Consider the following 13,797-nt stretch of genomic DNA (forward strand, 5'->3'; position numbering starts at 1 on the left):
CGTCGAGGGCGCGGCATACAGTATCTCATCGACTGGGAGGGCTATGGCCCTGAGGAGAGGAGCTGGGTTCCCCGACGGAACAGGTTTTGGATGCCGCCCTCTTACAGGCTTTTCATCGCTCTCACCCCAAGAGGCCTGGAGGGTCACCGGGAGGCTCTCGTCGGGGAGGGGGTACTGTCACAAACCCCCGGTCGTGACCCTGGCCTGTCTGTTGCCCTGAGGCTGCTGGTGGGCGTGGTAATCTGAGCTCCAGGCTTTCCCACCTGAAGCACATCCGCAATCAGCACACCAGGGCCTCTGCCTGCAATCGACATGCCTTTAAGAGATCTGCCAACCTTCCAGTCCCCGCCGGATGGTTGTACTTAACCGTATGGACACGCCAGCCAGTTTGTCTGTCTTAGTTTCAGGATTTTGTCTGAACCTTCAAACCAGTGTTAACTGCTCTCTCTTTGTCTCGACCTCAGGAAACCTGCACATGCACCACGCAGATTCCCTCCTGTGCCCCGGAATCATCTAAGCTCTGGGACCAGAACCGCAGACCCTCAGAACGACCACCTCACCCCAACCTCTCCCAGGACACCCCTTGTGCTCAATAAACCACTTCTGTGCATTTCTCTAGTCTGCGTTTGAGTTTCTGGCCCCCGGTCCTGACAACAACTGTGCATGCTCGCTTTTGTCTGTCTTGTAAAATACACCCAACAACCGATTGGATCTGAACAACCTACAACGAGCACACTGCAGCAAACCCCTCTTACCGGCGGAATCGCAGGTGTCCTGTGGTCAGAGCTGCTGAATCACTAATGGTGTGTGAACGGGAGGGCTCGTCACGGATGAGGTCATCAGGTGAAAGGATGGGTCATTTTATTTAATGCAAAATTATTATTCGTTCATTTTACTAATAGTTTGATTGGGCAGACCTTCACAAAGGGGCCATCCATCTTAATCCGCTTATCCGGGATCGGGTCGCTGGAACAAAGGGGCCTGATAAAAGGGCACTTTGGGCATCAAAGGGCAAGTGTCCAAGCACCCATGGCACCCCCCTCTGCATGTGTATGATTAGTCGGGTAACCTGGCCCAGTGACCTGTGGCAGGTGCTGTCCTAGTTTTCCTCATTGAACGTCCAAAACCCCTTTTCCTGTGGCCTGTGGATTATCCTGAGTGACAGGGACACTGGGAAGGAATAGTGTGATTAAATATTCAACATTTTAATTGTTCTAAATCAGTTTAACAGGAGCTCCAGTTTTAATTTCCGAGAACACAGTGACAGGGACATTGTGGGAAGGAATACTTCACTGCATATATATAATCTCCCCAGGCTGTAAAATAGATTTATGACAGGCTTGTTCCAGTGCTTGAGCCTTTTATTCTCGTACAAAGTATCATTTTACAGATTATACTGTATGAAAGAACGTTCTAAAAGAAAGTTCATAACACATTCAGTCTGCTCTTCTTAAAGGAATCATCAGATCGTCAGACGGTCTTCGAAAGTCAGTCATCCCAGCACTTTTGATCTGCAGGTACCAAAAAAGGGAGAAAATGAATGTTGCACAAACTGGAAACTAAAGCAGTTTGATTCCATCGACTTAACTTGAAGGATTCAGTTTGGTGAAGCAACACTATGGTCACTGATATTACATGCAAGTCACTGTCAAACCAATATAATATCAGTGTGGCAAATTCTGTTATTCTAACCACCTACAGATTTCATATAAACAAAGATGATCTGATTCACACCCAGCGATGGATTGGCGACCTGTCCAGTGTGTAACCCGCTTTTCACCCGACCCTGTACGCAGGATAAGCGGTTGACGATGGATGGATCTGATTCACAAAGACATTTCTTACTAGGGACACAGTATGTTATATATCTGAGCTGTAAGTTGGAATTTTAATTGTAAAATTAGCTTTCATCACTTGGAATAATTCACATCACTTCTACACAAACCACTATGTTGTTTTACCTCCATGATTGATTTGCAAACAGTTCTGCCTGCCGCCCAGATTATTAGGCTCTCCAGCACACCAGTTCAAGTAGTTAAAAGGTGTACCATCAATCCAGAACCACTGGTTCTCCTGGAAGACAGAAGAGAATTGGATATTAAGTGAACTTAAAAGCATTTATTATCAGTTTTATTTAAGGCTCCTCCTAAATGTGGAGATGGTGTCTGCCTCCCGAATCCAAACTGGGTCCTGACTGGGACCTGACTGAGGAACTTGATGGCTGAAGGATCTAGCTCCCATTTTACTTTTGGAACCACAAGTAACCCTGTGTTGGAACCAGTATGTATATAAGTTATCTTATATTTATTCTCGCTCATGCAATCTGAAACTAGAGATATATATATATATATATATCAAGACGTGTACTAATGCAATTGTGTAAGTCTGTCTGTAGAAATGTACTGACAGGAAGTCTACAGCGGATGGTGTGACTGAAGGAAATGACACACGGAACAGCAAACTGAAATAACTGGAACCGAGTCCTGGCCCTGAGGAGCGACTGAGCTTAACGTACATAGTTCCTGGAACAGTACTGTACAATAATGTATGTCACGTTGAATGTTGCTGCTCTAAGGGGAAAGGGGGTGCAGCTCTTTATTGATGCTAAATAATTGAATATAGGTTATTATTTATTGTATTAACTTAATGTTGTTTCTAGAGCAGCAACATGATTTACAACAGCAAAGCCACTAATATCTCACTGGAAACAAATCTAAAATGTCAGTAAAATAAATCATATTCCTGACATCAACATACTGAGTGATGAACAGCTCAGTCCCTCCTGTCCTCCTCCTCCCTCTGCTGCTGCTAGTAGTGTGTAGAGGGGAGGCGCTCTGCACACAGAGGAGGGGAGAGGCTGCAGGTCGGACAGCGCATGTGAAACTCAACAAAGATTAGAAGGAAACGACATAGCTCACTCTTTAGCTACTTTCATACACTATAGGCCTACATGTAGTTTACTTCTGTTCCGGATGTGGCCCGCGGGCCGCCAGTTTAATAGGCCTGTTGTAGAGTTGAAGTGCAGAGGGGGGCCAGGGATTCCAAGGTATGTGTTACAGGGGTACTGTCCCCTGTTGGCTCCCCCACAAAACCACCACAGTGTATATGTCATTGCCTCTAGTATATTTTCCTTTCATAACTATTCATCACAATTAACCACTATAACATCTAACATTGGTGTGGTCCTTGTTAGTTAAATGGAGTTATGTAGACTGAGGTTCAGGACCACGCCTCTCTCACTTATTCGACCACCTGCGCCTTATTCTATTCCTCCAATCAACCACCCAGTGCGTCACTCATTTCATCCACCTGTGCCTCTCGAATCCAATCACATGCACTCACGTATATAAGCTGTCAGTTCTCACATCCCTCCCACCCAAACCCTGTTTTTACAGCTCTGCTGCCTCACAGCATTGTTTCTGGGTTTAGACATTGCTCAGCAGGCCTTTCTGCGCAGAGTTTGCATGTTCTCCCCGTGGTTGCGTGGGGTTCCCTCGGGCACTCTGGTTTCCTCCCACCATGAAAGACATGCACGCTAAAATCCATAATTCTGCAAAGTAATCACTTTGTCTTTTTCTGCAACAGGAACCACAGGGGGGTTCATAAGACCAAGCCGCTTATCGAGACGAGCCCCCACCATGACTCTCAACATCTCCATTCATAACTATTCGTAAATATTCATCACAATAAACCACTATAAAATCTAACATTGGCATGGTCCTTGTTAGTGAAGTAGCAGCAAGTGAAGAAGAAGGTTTTTCATATTGCAGATTCATCCTTGAAGGCTTTCTTGTGCTTGTATTTTAGACTGAACAATAGAAAAAGTTTGGAGAGCCTCTAAACCCAGTCACTCAGTTCCACTGTGTGTTTTACATTACTGCCTCTGTTTTATTAATGTGATATTAATTTTAAAACACTACAAATTCCAGGTTCAACCTAACTGTACACTGTTGTTCTGTTAGTTTTTCACTGACAAATTGCCTTTTTTTAAGATACTGTCCTCTACTGCAGGGCATGTTGTGTTTAGTTTCCTCATTTCATCAGGACTTCACATTTTATATACAAATGGCAGGTCTCTCAAATGGCTCTCTTTGTTTCTGGAGCATTTAATCTTCCAACGCTGTTTCCTAGAAATTATGTTTATATAGTAGTAATTTTCCCGATTATGTTGAGGTAGGGAATGATATTGGCTGCTAATTGATCACTAAGTCGCCCTTAGTTACAGTTGCTACACTGGCTTTCTGTTCTTGCACAGCTCATATGCAGTTAACAGTGATAAATTATTCTTCTGATGCAAATTATTATATAAATGAAATTTGTAGGAAACAGTGGCACCTCCTTAGCTCACGATGTCCATCCAGGGAGCCACTGGACCATGTGGATGACCGGGGAGTGCACACTGACAATAAACTGGACTGGGCCAAGAACACTTAAGCCCTCTACAGGAAGGGCCGGAGCTGTCTCTATTTTCTGAGGAGCTCTTCAACTGCTGGTTGCACATGTAGATGCAGCAGCTGGTAGCTCATTCAAACTTCACTAAACGTTTGTTTTTAATCTGTTCTCTCCGGCTTTATTGTCAAAACAATACCTATGACACGGCAGGTCACTGATCACTCAGAGGAGAGGAAAGAGAGCCGGGATAGATGTGTTGGCCCAGCTTTGATTTAAGGCTGCTCCTAAAGGTTTGGTCTGGACAAATGGGACTCATGTTGGCCAAACAACTCAGAGACTGGGGTGCCCTCATCTTTATTTTCTATTTCATTATATTATCTATATTTACTTAATGTTATGTTTAGTAAAGTGAGCAACTGTAACGCAACAGTTTCCCTCAGGGATCAAAGTATTTATGATTTCTAGCTATTAGTATAAATGCTTTTGAATTACATCGATTACATCATTTACATGTTAGCAGACAAAATAAAGGCACATTACTGAGTATACCATGTGTGATGTCTCTGTGTATGGTTGTTCAGTTCTGTTTTTTAAGAGATGCCAAGATAAGTAGCTGCATATAAGGGCTGGTGTTTCTCTTCATCATTGTCTCTGCACTATACAGCAGAATCTACAGAAGCTGAGAAGGAAGAAGGTAATTCTGCAGCTACAAGCTTCGCGCTTCCTTTTCCTGGACTGACAGTCAGCATGGGTCGTCTGTTCACTACATATTAGTAACATCTCTCTCTCTCTGTCGCAGGTTTTCATCATCTCTGGCTTCATCTCCACCATGAAGATGTTGACTGTGTCTGCACTTGTTTGTGCCATGATGGTTCTGACTAGAGCTGCTGGTCAGCTTTATAAATACAAAGTGTTACAGATGAATGTTTTGTATGACAACAATCCAGATCAATAACTGCTGTGTATAACTTTCTAGCTCTTCCAGAGGCAGCACCTGAAAATGGCCAGCCAGGTCAGTTGTGTTATATTTTATTACGTTATTTTAACGTTTTTACGTTTACTTATATTATGCCGTTATGGAATTTAAATCGCAATTGTGTTTTACTGTGTAAAGTAATTTTATGTTGTATCATGACATGAATATTTTATGTTATGTTACAGTGTCATGTCATGAAAATAAGTTGATTTCATATCTACATATAGAGACTTTAACTGGAGACTCCACATTACTCACCAAACTCTACTTGTTCTCAGCAAAGAGTCACCTGGTCAAGAGTTCGACAGCTTGTTCTGGTCGCTGGTCTGAGTTCAGCGGTCGCTGTTTCCACTACGTTCCAAAAGCCATGACTTGGGCCAAAGCTGAGGTAAAGAGGGAGACTTTTTAGTCACTGTTTTAGTACAGAAGGCTTCTACAATATGTTTATTTTGTTTGCACATACATAGACATTTGGTTAATTTGCAATTTCTCTCTCTCTCTCGTATTTATCTCCACTGTAGAAAAACTGTGAGTCCATGGGTGGAAACCTTGCGTCCGTTCACAACCTGCTGGAGTACCATGAGATTCAGAGGCTGATCATGAGCGCAAGTTATGATTACACAGTAACGTGGATTGGAGGCTCGGATGCACAAGAGGTATATTTATCTTTACACGAGGTCTTCTGGTTATTAGTGTTATTAATTAATTTAATATTTTGTTGTGTCTTCTAGGAGGGTGTGTGGTTGTGGAGTGATGGTACATAAGATCGGTCTTATGGAAGGTTTAATAACTTTCAGGGCAAGCAGCACTGTCTACAGATAAATTATGGAGGTAAATCACAGCGTACTGATTTCATTTAGAGCATTATGTATGAGTAGCATATAATACACACATATCTATACTTTTTTGGAAGGTTTTCTCTTATTAAACAAAAACCTTTGCTGTTAAAATGCTATGTATGTATGGCATAGTGCTGTGTTGTGTGCACAGAACAATCCCATCACGTGGTCCATTAGTAGTTGACCATATTACATGAACTTCCTCAGTAGTTAGAGTTTGATGAAGTGTCATGGAATTGTAGGTTTTTCAAATTTCCATTGTCCTGCGTATTTTAAGATCTTAAACACAACACCGATGAAACGTCATTAACGGTAAAGAAATTTGAACATCAACATTTTGAGGAAAACCGTGTGAAAGCTCCAGACCAGCTGCTAATGGGTCGAATGAATGAACTTTCAGTCTTAAATATTCTTTCTTTCTGAATGTCAGTATTGGAACATCTTGGAAATGTTGAGATATTTATCTGGAGAACTCACAACATTGACCTGCTAGTGGCTCATGAACAAAATTTGAGAGGATCACTAATAAGGATTCATCCTCTAGGGACCATGGCTATCTGAATCAATCTAATAATAGCGATATCTTATAGCCACAACATCTACATGGCTTATAAATGATTTCAAGAGAGGACCCAAACGCAGAGCTCTGAGCGAAGGACATTTATTTAGGTAAAAAGAGGGTTGAGGAACTGGATGGAGAGGTGGATGCCGGGAAACACTTGCACAGGGAAACCGACGGGACTGGGACCAGGGAGCTGGGGAACACTGGGGCCGAGGAAAGGAGGACGCAGGGGGGAACTGGGAGGATGCCGTGGGGGAAGCCCATAGAGGAGAGGACCAGAGGATGAGCCCAGCCGGCAGAACGGATGATGAGTGAGTGAACCTGGGAGGGAAAACAGACAAAGAGACAGGGTTAGTGACGGCAGCAACAAAGTACAGGGAAAATGAGAGAAAACAAAAAACATGAGCGCCTGAACACAGAGGTGGCACCGGGTATGGAGCAACGACAAAGCAAGAATTGTGTGGAGAACCGGGGTTGAAATACAGGCAGGGATGCCACCACAACACTGTGGTTCAGGAAGTAGAGCAGGTTGCCCGTTAATCGGACGATCAGCGGTGCAATCCCCGGCTCCAGGCTGTATGTCGAAGTGTCCTTGGGCAAGATCCTGAAACCTGAATTGCCTCTGGTGGCTGTTCCACCAGTGAATGAATGTGTGTGAAAGCGCTTTGAGTGGTCGAAAGACTAGAAAGGCTCTTTACAAATACGGAGCATTTACTCTTGTGGTTTTAAATCATTTGTGTCTGATTTGAGCAGAAAGAAACTGGATGGCAACCTATGGCACACGTGCCAGAGTGGGCACACAGAGACACGTGAGAAAGCAAACTCAATCCTACAATACTGACATATGATATGTCGCTACAGATGATCAACCACCTTGATGAAATAATGTTGACATTATTATTAAAATTGTCAAAATAATCACAATAATCGTAACGCCTTAAAATTTTAACACAGTATTAAACCTTGGGCTTTTTGATCCATGACCGGGCAGGCCGACCAGCAGGTCAGCTGCAGCGGAAGCTCCCATTTTTCTTCAGCTCTGAGCTGTCTAAAGAGCAAAGACTTTCCAGCTGGAAAACAAGAAGAACGATGTCTTCCATCACGGCGTCAATGGCACAGTACTTCTGTGCGTCCAGGGGTTCCCCCTTGGTTCACCATCTACTGGTTGTAAAGCCAGGCTGTGTCAAATGAGCCCTTGAAGCGGTCATTACGCTTCAAGCGGACAGGATAGCACTACACACAACCCTGTGTGTAGTGTTATCGTATCGCTGCTCCACACGTTACGCACGCAACCCCCCCGGCAGAGCCCGGGTGCGGGCTCGTGCGTTACCGCAGCATCACCGATGCAGTCCCTCCTCCTGCATCCAGAGGTGTGTGACAGGCTGTGCTGTGCGCTGTTCATGTGTGATATATGGCATATATGGCAAGTGTGTGCCAAACACGTTAGGCACGGCAGGCGACAGTGACGCTGGGGAGAATTGTGTTTCTTGTAACTACAGAACACATTGTGTGAGCCAGCTGTGGGTTAGCCAAACGGCTAACAAGCAGCCTGGGCTTGCTGCAAAGCTGCACATCATCTCTCCCCTTGCCCCTCACCCTGCTCTCTTCCCTTGCCGGGCGAGCGGCGCGGCGAGGTGAGTGGCATAACAGACAGGCTGCAGCTGGCCGGATGGCTTTCATGCAGTCTGGCTCCGATGCCACAAGCAGAATATTTCCTCCTCGGCCCGCCACTGTCTCTACGAAATCAGTGGCTGCCATCATACCGCGTGGAGCGGCTGCACCTGGCCGTGCAGCCTTCATGCAGCATGGCTGCAATGTCGCAGGCAGACCTTCTCCTCTGTTGCCTGTCCCTGCCCTCCCCACCTCGTCGGGGGAGCGGCATGGTTACGGGCTCACGGATGTGGCTGCCCAACCTCGTGCCCCGGCAACTGTGTCTGCCTCTGCCTACCTCCCCCCACTGGGAATGCAGTACGGCAGGGGACCCACGAGGGCGACTACACTCGTGTGGTCCCTTCCGCCACACATGGAAGGACACACAACAGACCCGTCTCTGAAGGTCTCTCATGATGTGGCCTGCGCCCCGAAGCAGTGGCGCAGATGGCCCAGCTAGTCGCACACCTGTCTTACCTGGGCTTCACGATGAACTGGAAGAGTGCTCCTTTCCCCTCCCATAGACTCACCTACTTTGGCGTGGTACTGGACTCCTCTCTCCAGAGAGCGTGGCTCTCTCAGGAGAGGGTGGATGCTCTGATGGAGCTGCTCCACTGTTGTGAATTATTTTGGAGCATTATAGCCTAAATTGTTATCATTAATTACTATAGCAATGGTGGTCTACATTGTCATCATTTAAAGTGTTATTTTATAGTGTAAAGTTAGGATCACAGTGTTAAAACTCTATAGCTCTGAGTGTGTGTGCTCCTTTCTGTATCTAACTGCCCAGGCTCAGCAGTAGCACATGTGTGTGTGAGCAAGTTCGTGTGCGTTGGGAGAAAAGGGAGGGAGCACAGTGAGGCAGCATCAAAAACACTTACAAAGGAAAATATAGAAGCAGATTTTGTGAAAATTGTTTTATAAAACATACATCATATAGTCCATCACAGTAAGAATGTCCTGTTTCTAGCACAGAGCACAAATAACACCAGTTTATTCCATAAAAGTCAGGTTATGGAAGAAATGGCATGATCAAGCGGAGTACATGCAAAGGACACAGAGAGGAGGTGCAGGCAGTCAGGGACTTTCCCAGATTGTAGCAGTAGTAGGGAAGAGAGCCAAGAGATGATATGAAGCCAAGAAACAGAGCTATAAAAGGAGGTGAAAGTCAGTCGTTACATAGTTTTCAAGTCGACTCGGGTCTCTGTTCTGGTAACAGAATGGGGCTCTATTTTGCACCGATCTCTGACACACTCTGGTGGAACTTTTGTATTCTAATTGGTGTCTGTTTTTGTTGATAATAAAAATGTTGGTGAAAGTTTAAGCTTTTTTATCGGGCCCAAGTCTTGAATTTTTACACGACACCACCATGTTGTCCCATGAGCGGCGGTGGCAGCTCTGTCGCTCATGAGCTCCTGGGCCTCATGTCGGCGGCTCACATGGTGGTTCCCCTGGCTGCAGCAGTGGTTCATCCGCTTGTGTCGTCCCCGGTCAGACAGAGACAGCGGCGATCCTGTCTGTGCCCCAGGTTCTGGCCTACTGGCGGGACCCTCTCTCTCTCTCGGTCGGGGTCCCCCCTGGGCATGGTCACATCCCACATCTGTCTGTCTCCAACGGCTGCTGGTGGGGCAGCCGTGGAAACTCCGCTGGAGGGGGGACGCTCTCTCTCAGGCAGGGGGTACGATCAGGAGTTACCCACTCCTCGACCAACCTCTCTGGGTCTGGCCACTAAGAGGCGATGCCTGGAGGGCTTAGATCTCTCCCGTGAGGTGATTCGCACCATCCAAGAGTCGAGAGCCGCCTCCACTCAGTCCTCTTACTCCTCTAAGTGGTTGGCTTTCCAGCGCTGGGTCTAGACCAGGGGACGGATCCGGTCACCTGTCCGCTGCCGGCAGTGTTTTCGTTCCTCCAGCTGCTCATGGACAGGGGGCTGGCGTTTAGTACGGTTAAAAACAACACTGCCACTCTTTCGCCCTGACACGATGACTTCGGGGACAGGACTGCGCTCTCCCACCGCCTGGTGAAACGCTTCCTTAGAGGCGTGCGAAGGCGCAGGCCGGTTACGCGTTAACCCAAGTCACGTTTGAGCCTTTGGAGACTCCTGGCTCTGACATCAGCCAAAAGGGTCAGTGATCTGGCTGCCCTCTCTGTAGCTCCGTCGTGCCTCAGGATTCAGGGCGACGTCAGCTTGGCTATTCTGTGCCCTAACCTGACGTTCATGCCTAAAAGCATTACGAGCTCCTTTTGGTCACATGTCATCCTCCGGATTGCATCAGAGCGCACTCCACGAGAGGTGTCTCCTCCCATCGACATCTGCACGGCGGCCTCCTGGTTATCCCCATGCTCTTTCGTACGTTTCTACCCACCTCTTTCTGACTCACTCAGTGTTTTGGCTGAGTGTGTGGTGCGCCCTCTCCCACGGGATGGTGTGGGGGGGTGGCAGCTAATGTGGTTGTTGTCATGACCCCACCTCTGTACAGCTGCGGGGCCCCCCAACCAAGTTTCCCGACTTGCGCATGGGTCGGCCCTCGGCCTGCTTCGCCTCTAACCCAATAGCGATGAACTTAGAGGGCGAAGCCTATATGATATAGATGGGGGTTACGTATTGTAACCCGGATTCTATAAATATAGGCGCAGCCGAAGTTGTAGGCCTCACTGGACCTTGGTTCTCAGTGCTGAAGAAAAGGCATTTGGGATCTGAAGTCTGGGTCTCACCGTTGTATATATTCAAGGTGCGGACGTAGGAGAGGCCCACGCTGTGGGTGGGCATAGACTAATTCTCAGTGTCGGGCAGGCGCGCGGAAGGGGTAAACCCAATAGCGATAGCCTTAGAGCAGGGGTATTCAATTAGATTTCAAAGAGGTCTAGTTAGAGAAAATTTCCTGAAGCAAAGGTCCGGAACATCAAAACGACGAACGTTATCATTCAGTACTATAACCTATAGTTGTATCAACACATGTTTTTAGTCAACAACGGACTGTCAAATCAAATAATATTTGATTCACCAAACTGGAAGGATAATAAATAATAACTATTCAAATAATAAATTCTAAATTTAAGTAAACTAAATTAAAGTGCCTAATTTTTTAGAAAAAATGTAATAAAAAGTGTAGCTTGAAGTGATGAAGTGTAGTTTTAACCAATTTTATAATAAACACTCAACACATCATAACAAATGAACAGCTGTAATGCCTCCTCTTCTCTTTCATTTCCTCTTACAGAGCTACCACTTTCCTACTTTCTGTTGTTCAGTGAGAAACGTGAGCTCCAGCTAGCATATTGGAGATCTATGAGATATTCTGGTTTTGAACTGCCCGTGGGAGGAATGTACATGTAAAAATCTGTACATTCTTGATTAAAAGTCATGTGAAATCTCTTTTATCTTTCGTCTCCTCAATTCGGGTGTGTTTCCAAAACGTCTCTGGTGAATCTCGCGGACTCGACTCGCAAGCATCGGTATGCACAGATTTGATTGGCTGAGCAGCGTCACATGAGACGATTGCAGCACATGCGATTGGTCTGTGAGTTTCCTGGTCCTCCAAACCAGTACAGTAAATGCTAGAAAAGCTACGCGGGTTAAAATAGAAACGCTCCGTCACGAGGTAGTAAGTCTCAATAATAAATGTGCTGTAGGTCGGCGGTCCGGAGAGGACGGCGGCTGGGTCCGGATCCGGACTGCGGTCCGCCTATTAGTGACCTCTGGTTTAGAGGCTCCCAGTATGTTTTAGAATTGACTTTAAAATCTTATTGATCACTTTTAAAGCTCATCATGGCCTCTTGCCTTGTTATATTTCTGACCTTTTAGTCCCATACGCACCAGCACGTACCTTGAGATCCTCAGGCAGAGGTCTGTTGTCTGTTCCAGAGTCTGGACTGAAAACTAAAGGGGACAGAGCGTTTGCTCTGTAATAGAAATAATAGTTTGACATCCATTTGCTCAGTAAGGCCGTGATATGTGATCTCCTCCCTATGCGGACTTTGTCGCTCCGTAACAACGTCACATGACGTTTTTTATAATTTTCAGAGCCATTAAAGGGTTTTGTTACTTTAACGTAAACAGACCTGCTGAAATGACAGATGCTGTTGTTCTTCTTCCGAGAAGTTAAGGTAGAATTTGTAATGACAACGTTTTGTCAAAGCTTTATGGTCTTTAGGGTATGTTTACAATGTTTGATTCAGTTTATATTGTTATTTATAAATCTATTCAATTCTGATTTGTGTTTTTTAGGAGCGTTTTTGGTTCTGGAGTGATGGTACGCCTTTCACCTTTTCATACTGGTGCAAAGGAGAGCCAAATAACCTTAGGGGCCAGCACTGTTTACAAATAAATCATGGAGGTAAATCAGAAAATACTTTATTTTTGCATGGGACAGTAATGTACTTGTTGTGTAAATAAAAAAGGCTATATTAATGACAAAAGTGAGATCAGTTCATAAATGTATCCATCATCTTTTAAGCACAAACCTCTGCCTTGTTTTAGTCTTCATCAGCATCAAATGATACGTTCTGCTAAATAACCATGCTCACATCTTTCTGATCCACACAGATAACAAATGCTGGGATGATGTACAGTGTCACACTCGCCTTCCATCCGTCTGTATAAAGAAAACCAACTGATTCCTGGGCTGACACAGAGGCATGAAGCACCTGAAAAAATCACAAACATGGGTGGATGTTTTCTCTCTCTTTATGCCATCAGTCTAATATGTACCCTGAAGGCTCTATATCACATTTCATGTCTTTATTTTCATTTTCAAGATCTAAATCGTCTCTGAGGTCTTGTGCCTTTAATAAGCACAAACTTATTCTGCAGAGTGAACTGTGCTTTCTTGTTTCATGCAAATTAAAAGTCTCAAGCATTGAAACAAGCTGGTCTGTGAGTCTGTTTAAGATGTGATGTTTTAAGGGTTTAACTTCACTGTTCAGCAGCCAGTAAACAATCTAAAGACGGAACTTTAGTTCTCTTGTTGGAGACTTTAAAAGTTAATGTTATGTGTTTCACTGACAGAAGATGGGATAGCATCAATGCAGCAAAGCTTTGTCATGAAGTTCAACCAACAGAACAAGGGGGCGTTTTTTCAAATGTAAATAAATATGAAGGACTGTCACACAAATGTTCTTCTGTTCAAACAGATAAATAGATATCATTTTTAAGGATCTCTTCCATGATCAAAAAACTGTGTGCTCTTGCTGTGAGCTCACAGATAAACAATATCAATAATATTTTTTTTTCTGGGTTGGTCTGACAGGAAACTGTAGTGATGTGCTGGTCTGTATGCAGGAAACATTTACAGTTCACTCCAGTATCATTGCAAATGTGTAGTTATGGCAACAGACACAAACACTGCAAACACTGCAAAAGTATGGAGGGAAAAAAA

At 45.1% G+C, this 13,797-nt stretch overlaps 1 protein-coding gene across 1 annotated transcript; it reads left to right on the top strand.

Moving 5' to 3' along the window:
• Positions 1-5,206: 5,206 nt before the first annotated feature.
• On the top strand, positions 5,207-13,280 carry LOC119912962 (ladderlectin-like). Its single transcript, XM_038732259.1, has 6 exons — positions 5,207-5,282; positions 5,369-5,404; positions 5,647-5,756; positions 5,890-6,024; positions 12,648-12,756; positions 12,966-13,280. Exons 1-6 carry the CDS (start codon positions 5,222-5,224, stop codon positions 13,034-13,036), a joined length of 522 nt encoding a protein of 173 aa, XP_038588187.1. The 5' UTR covers positions 5,207-5,221; the 3' UTR covers positions 13,037-13,280.
• The last annotated feature ends 517 nt before the right edge of the window (positions 13,281-13,797 follow it).

The sequence above is a fragment of the Micropterus salmoides genome, unplaced genomic scaffold (genome assembly GCF_014851395.1).
Source record: "Micropterus salmoides isolate LMB-PRFRI ecotype aquatic unplaced genomic scaffold, ASM1485139v1 Ms_hic_scaffold_2, whole genome shotgun sequence".
Lineage (NCBI taxonomy): Eukaryota > Metazoa > Chordata > Actinopteri > Centrarchiformes > Centrarchidae > Micropterus > Micropterus salmoides.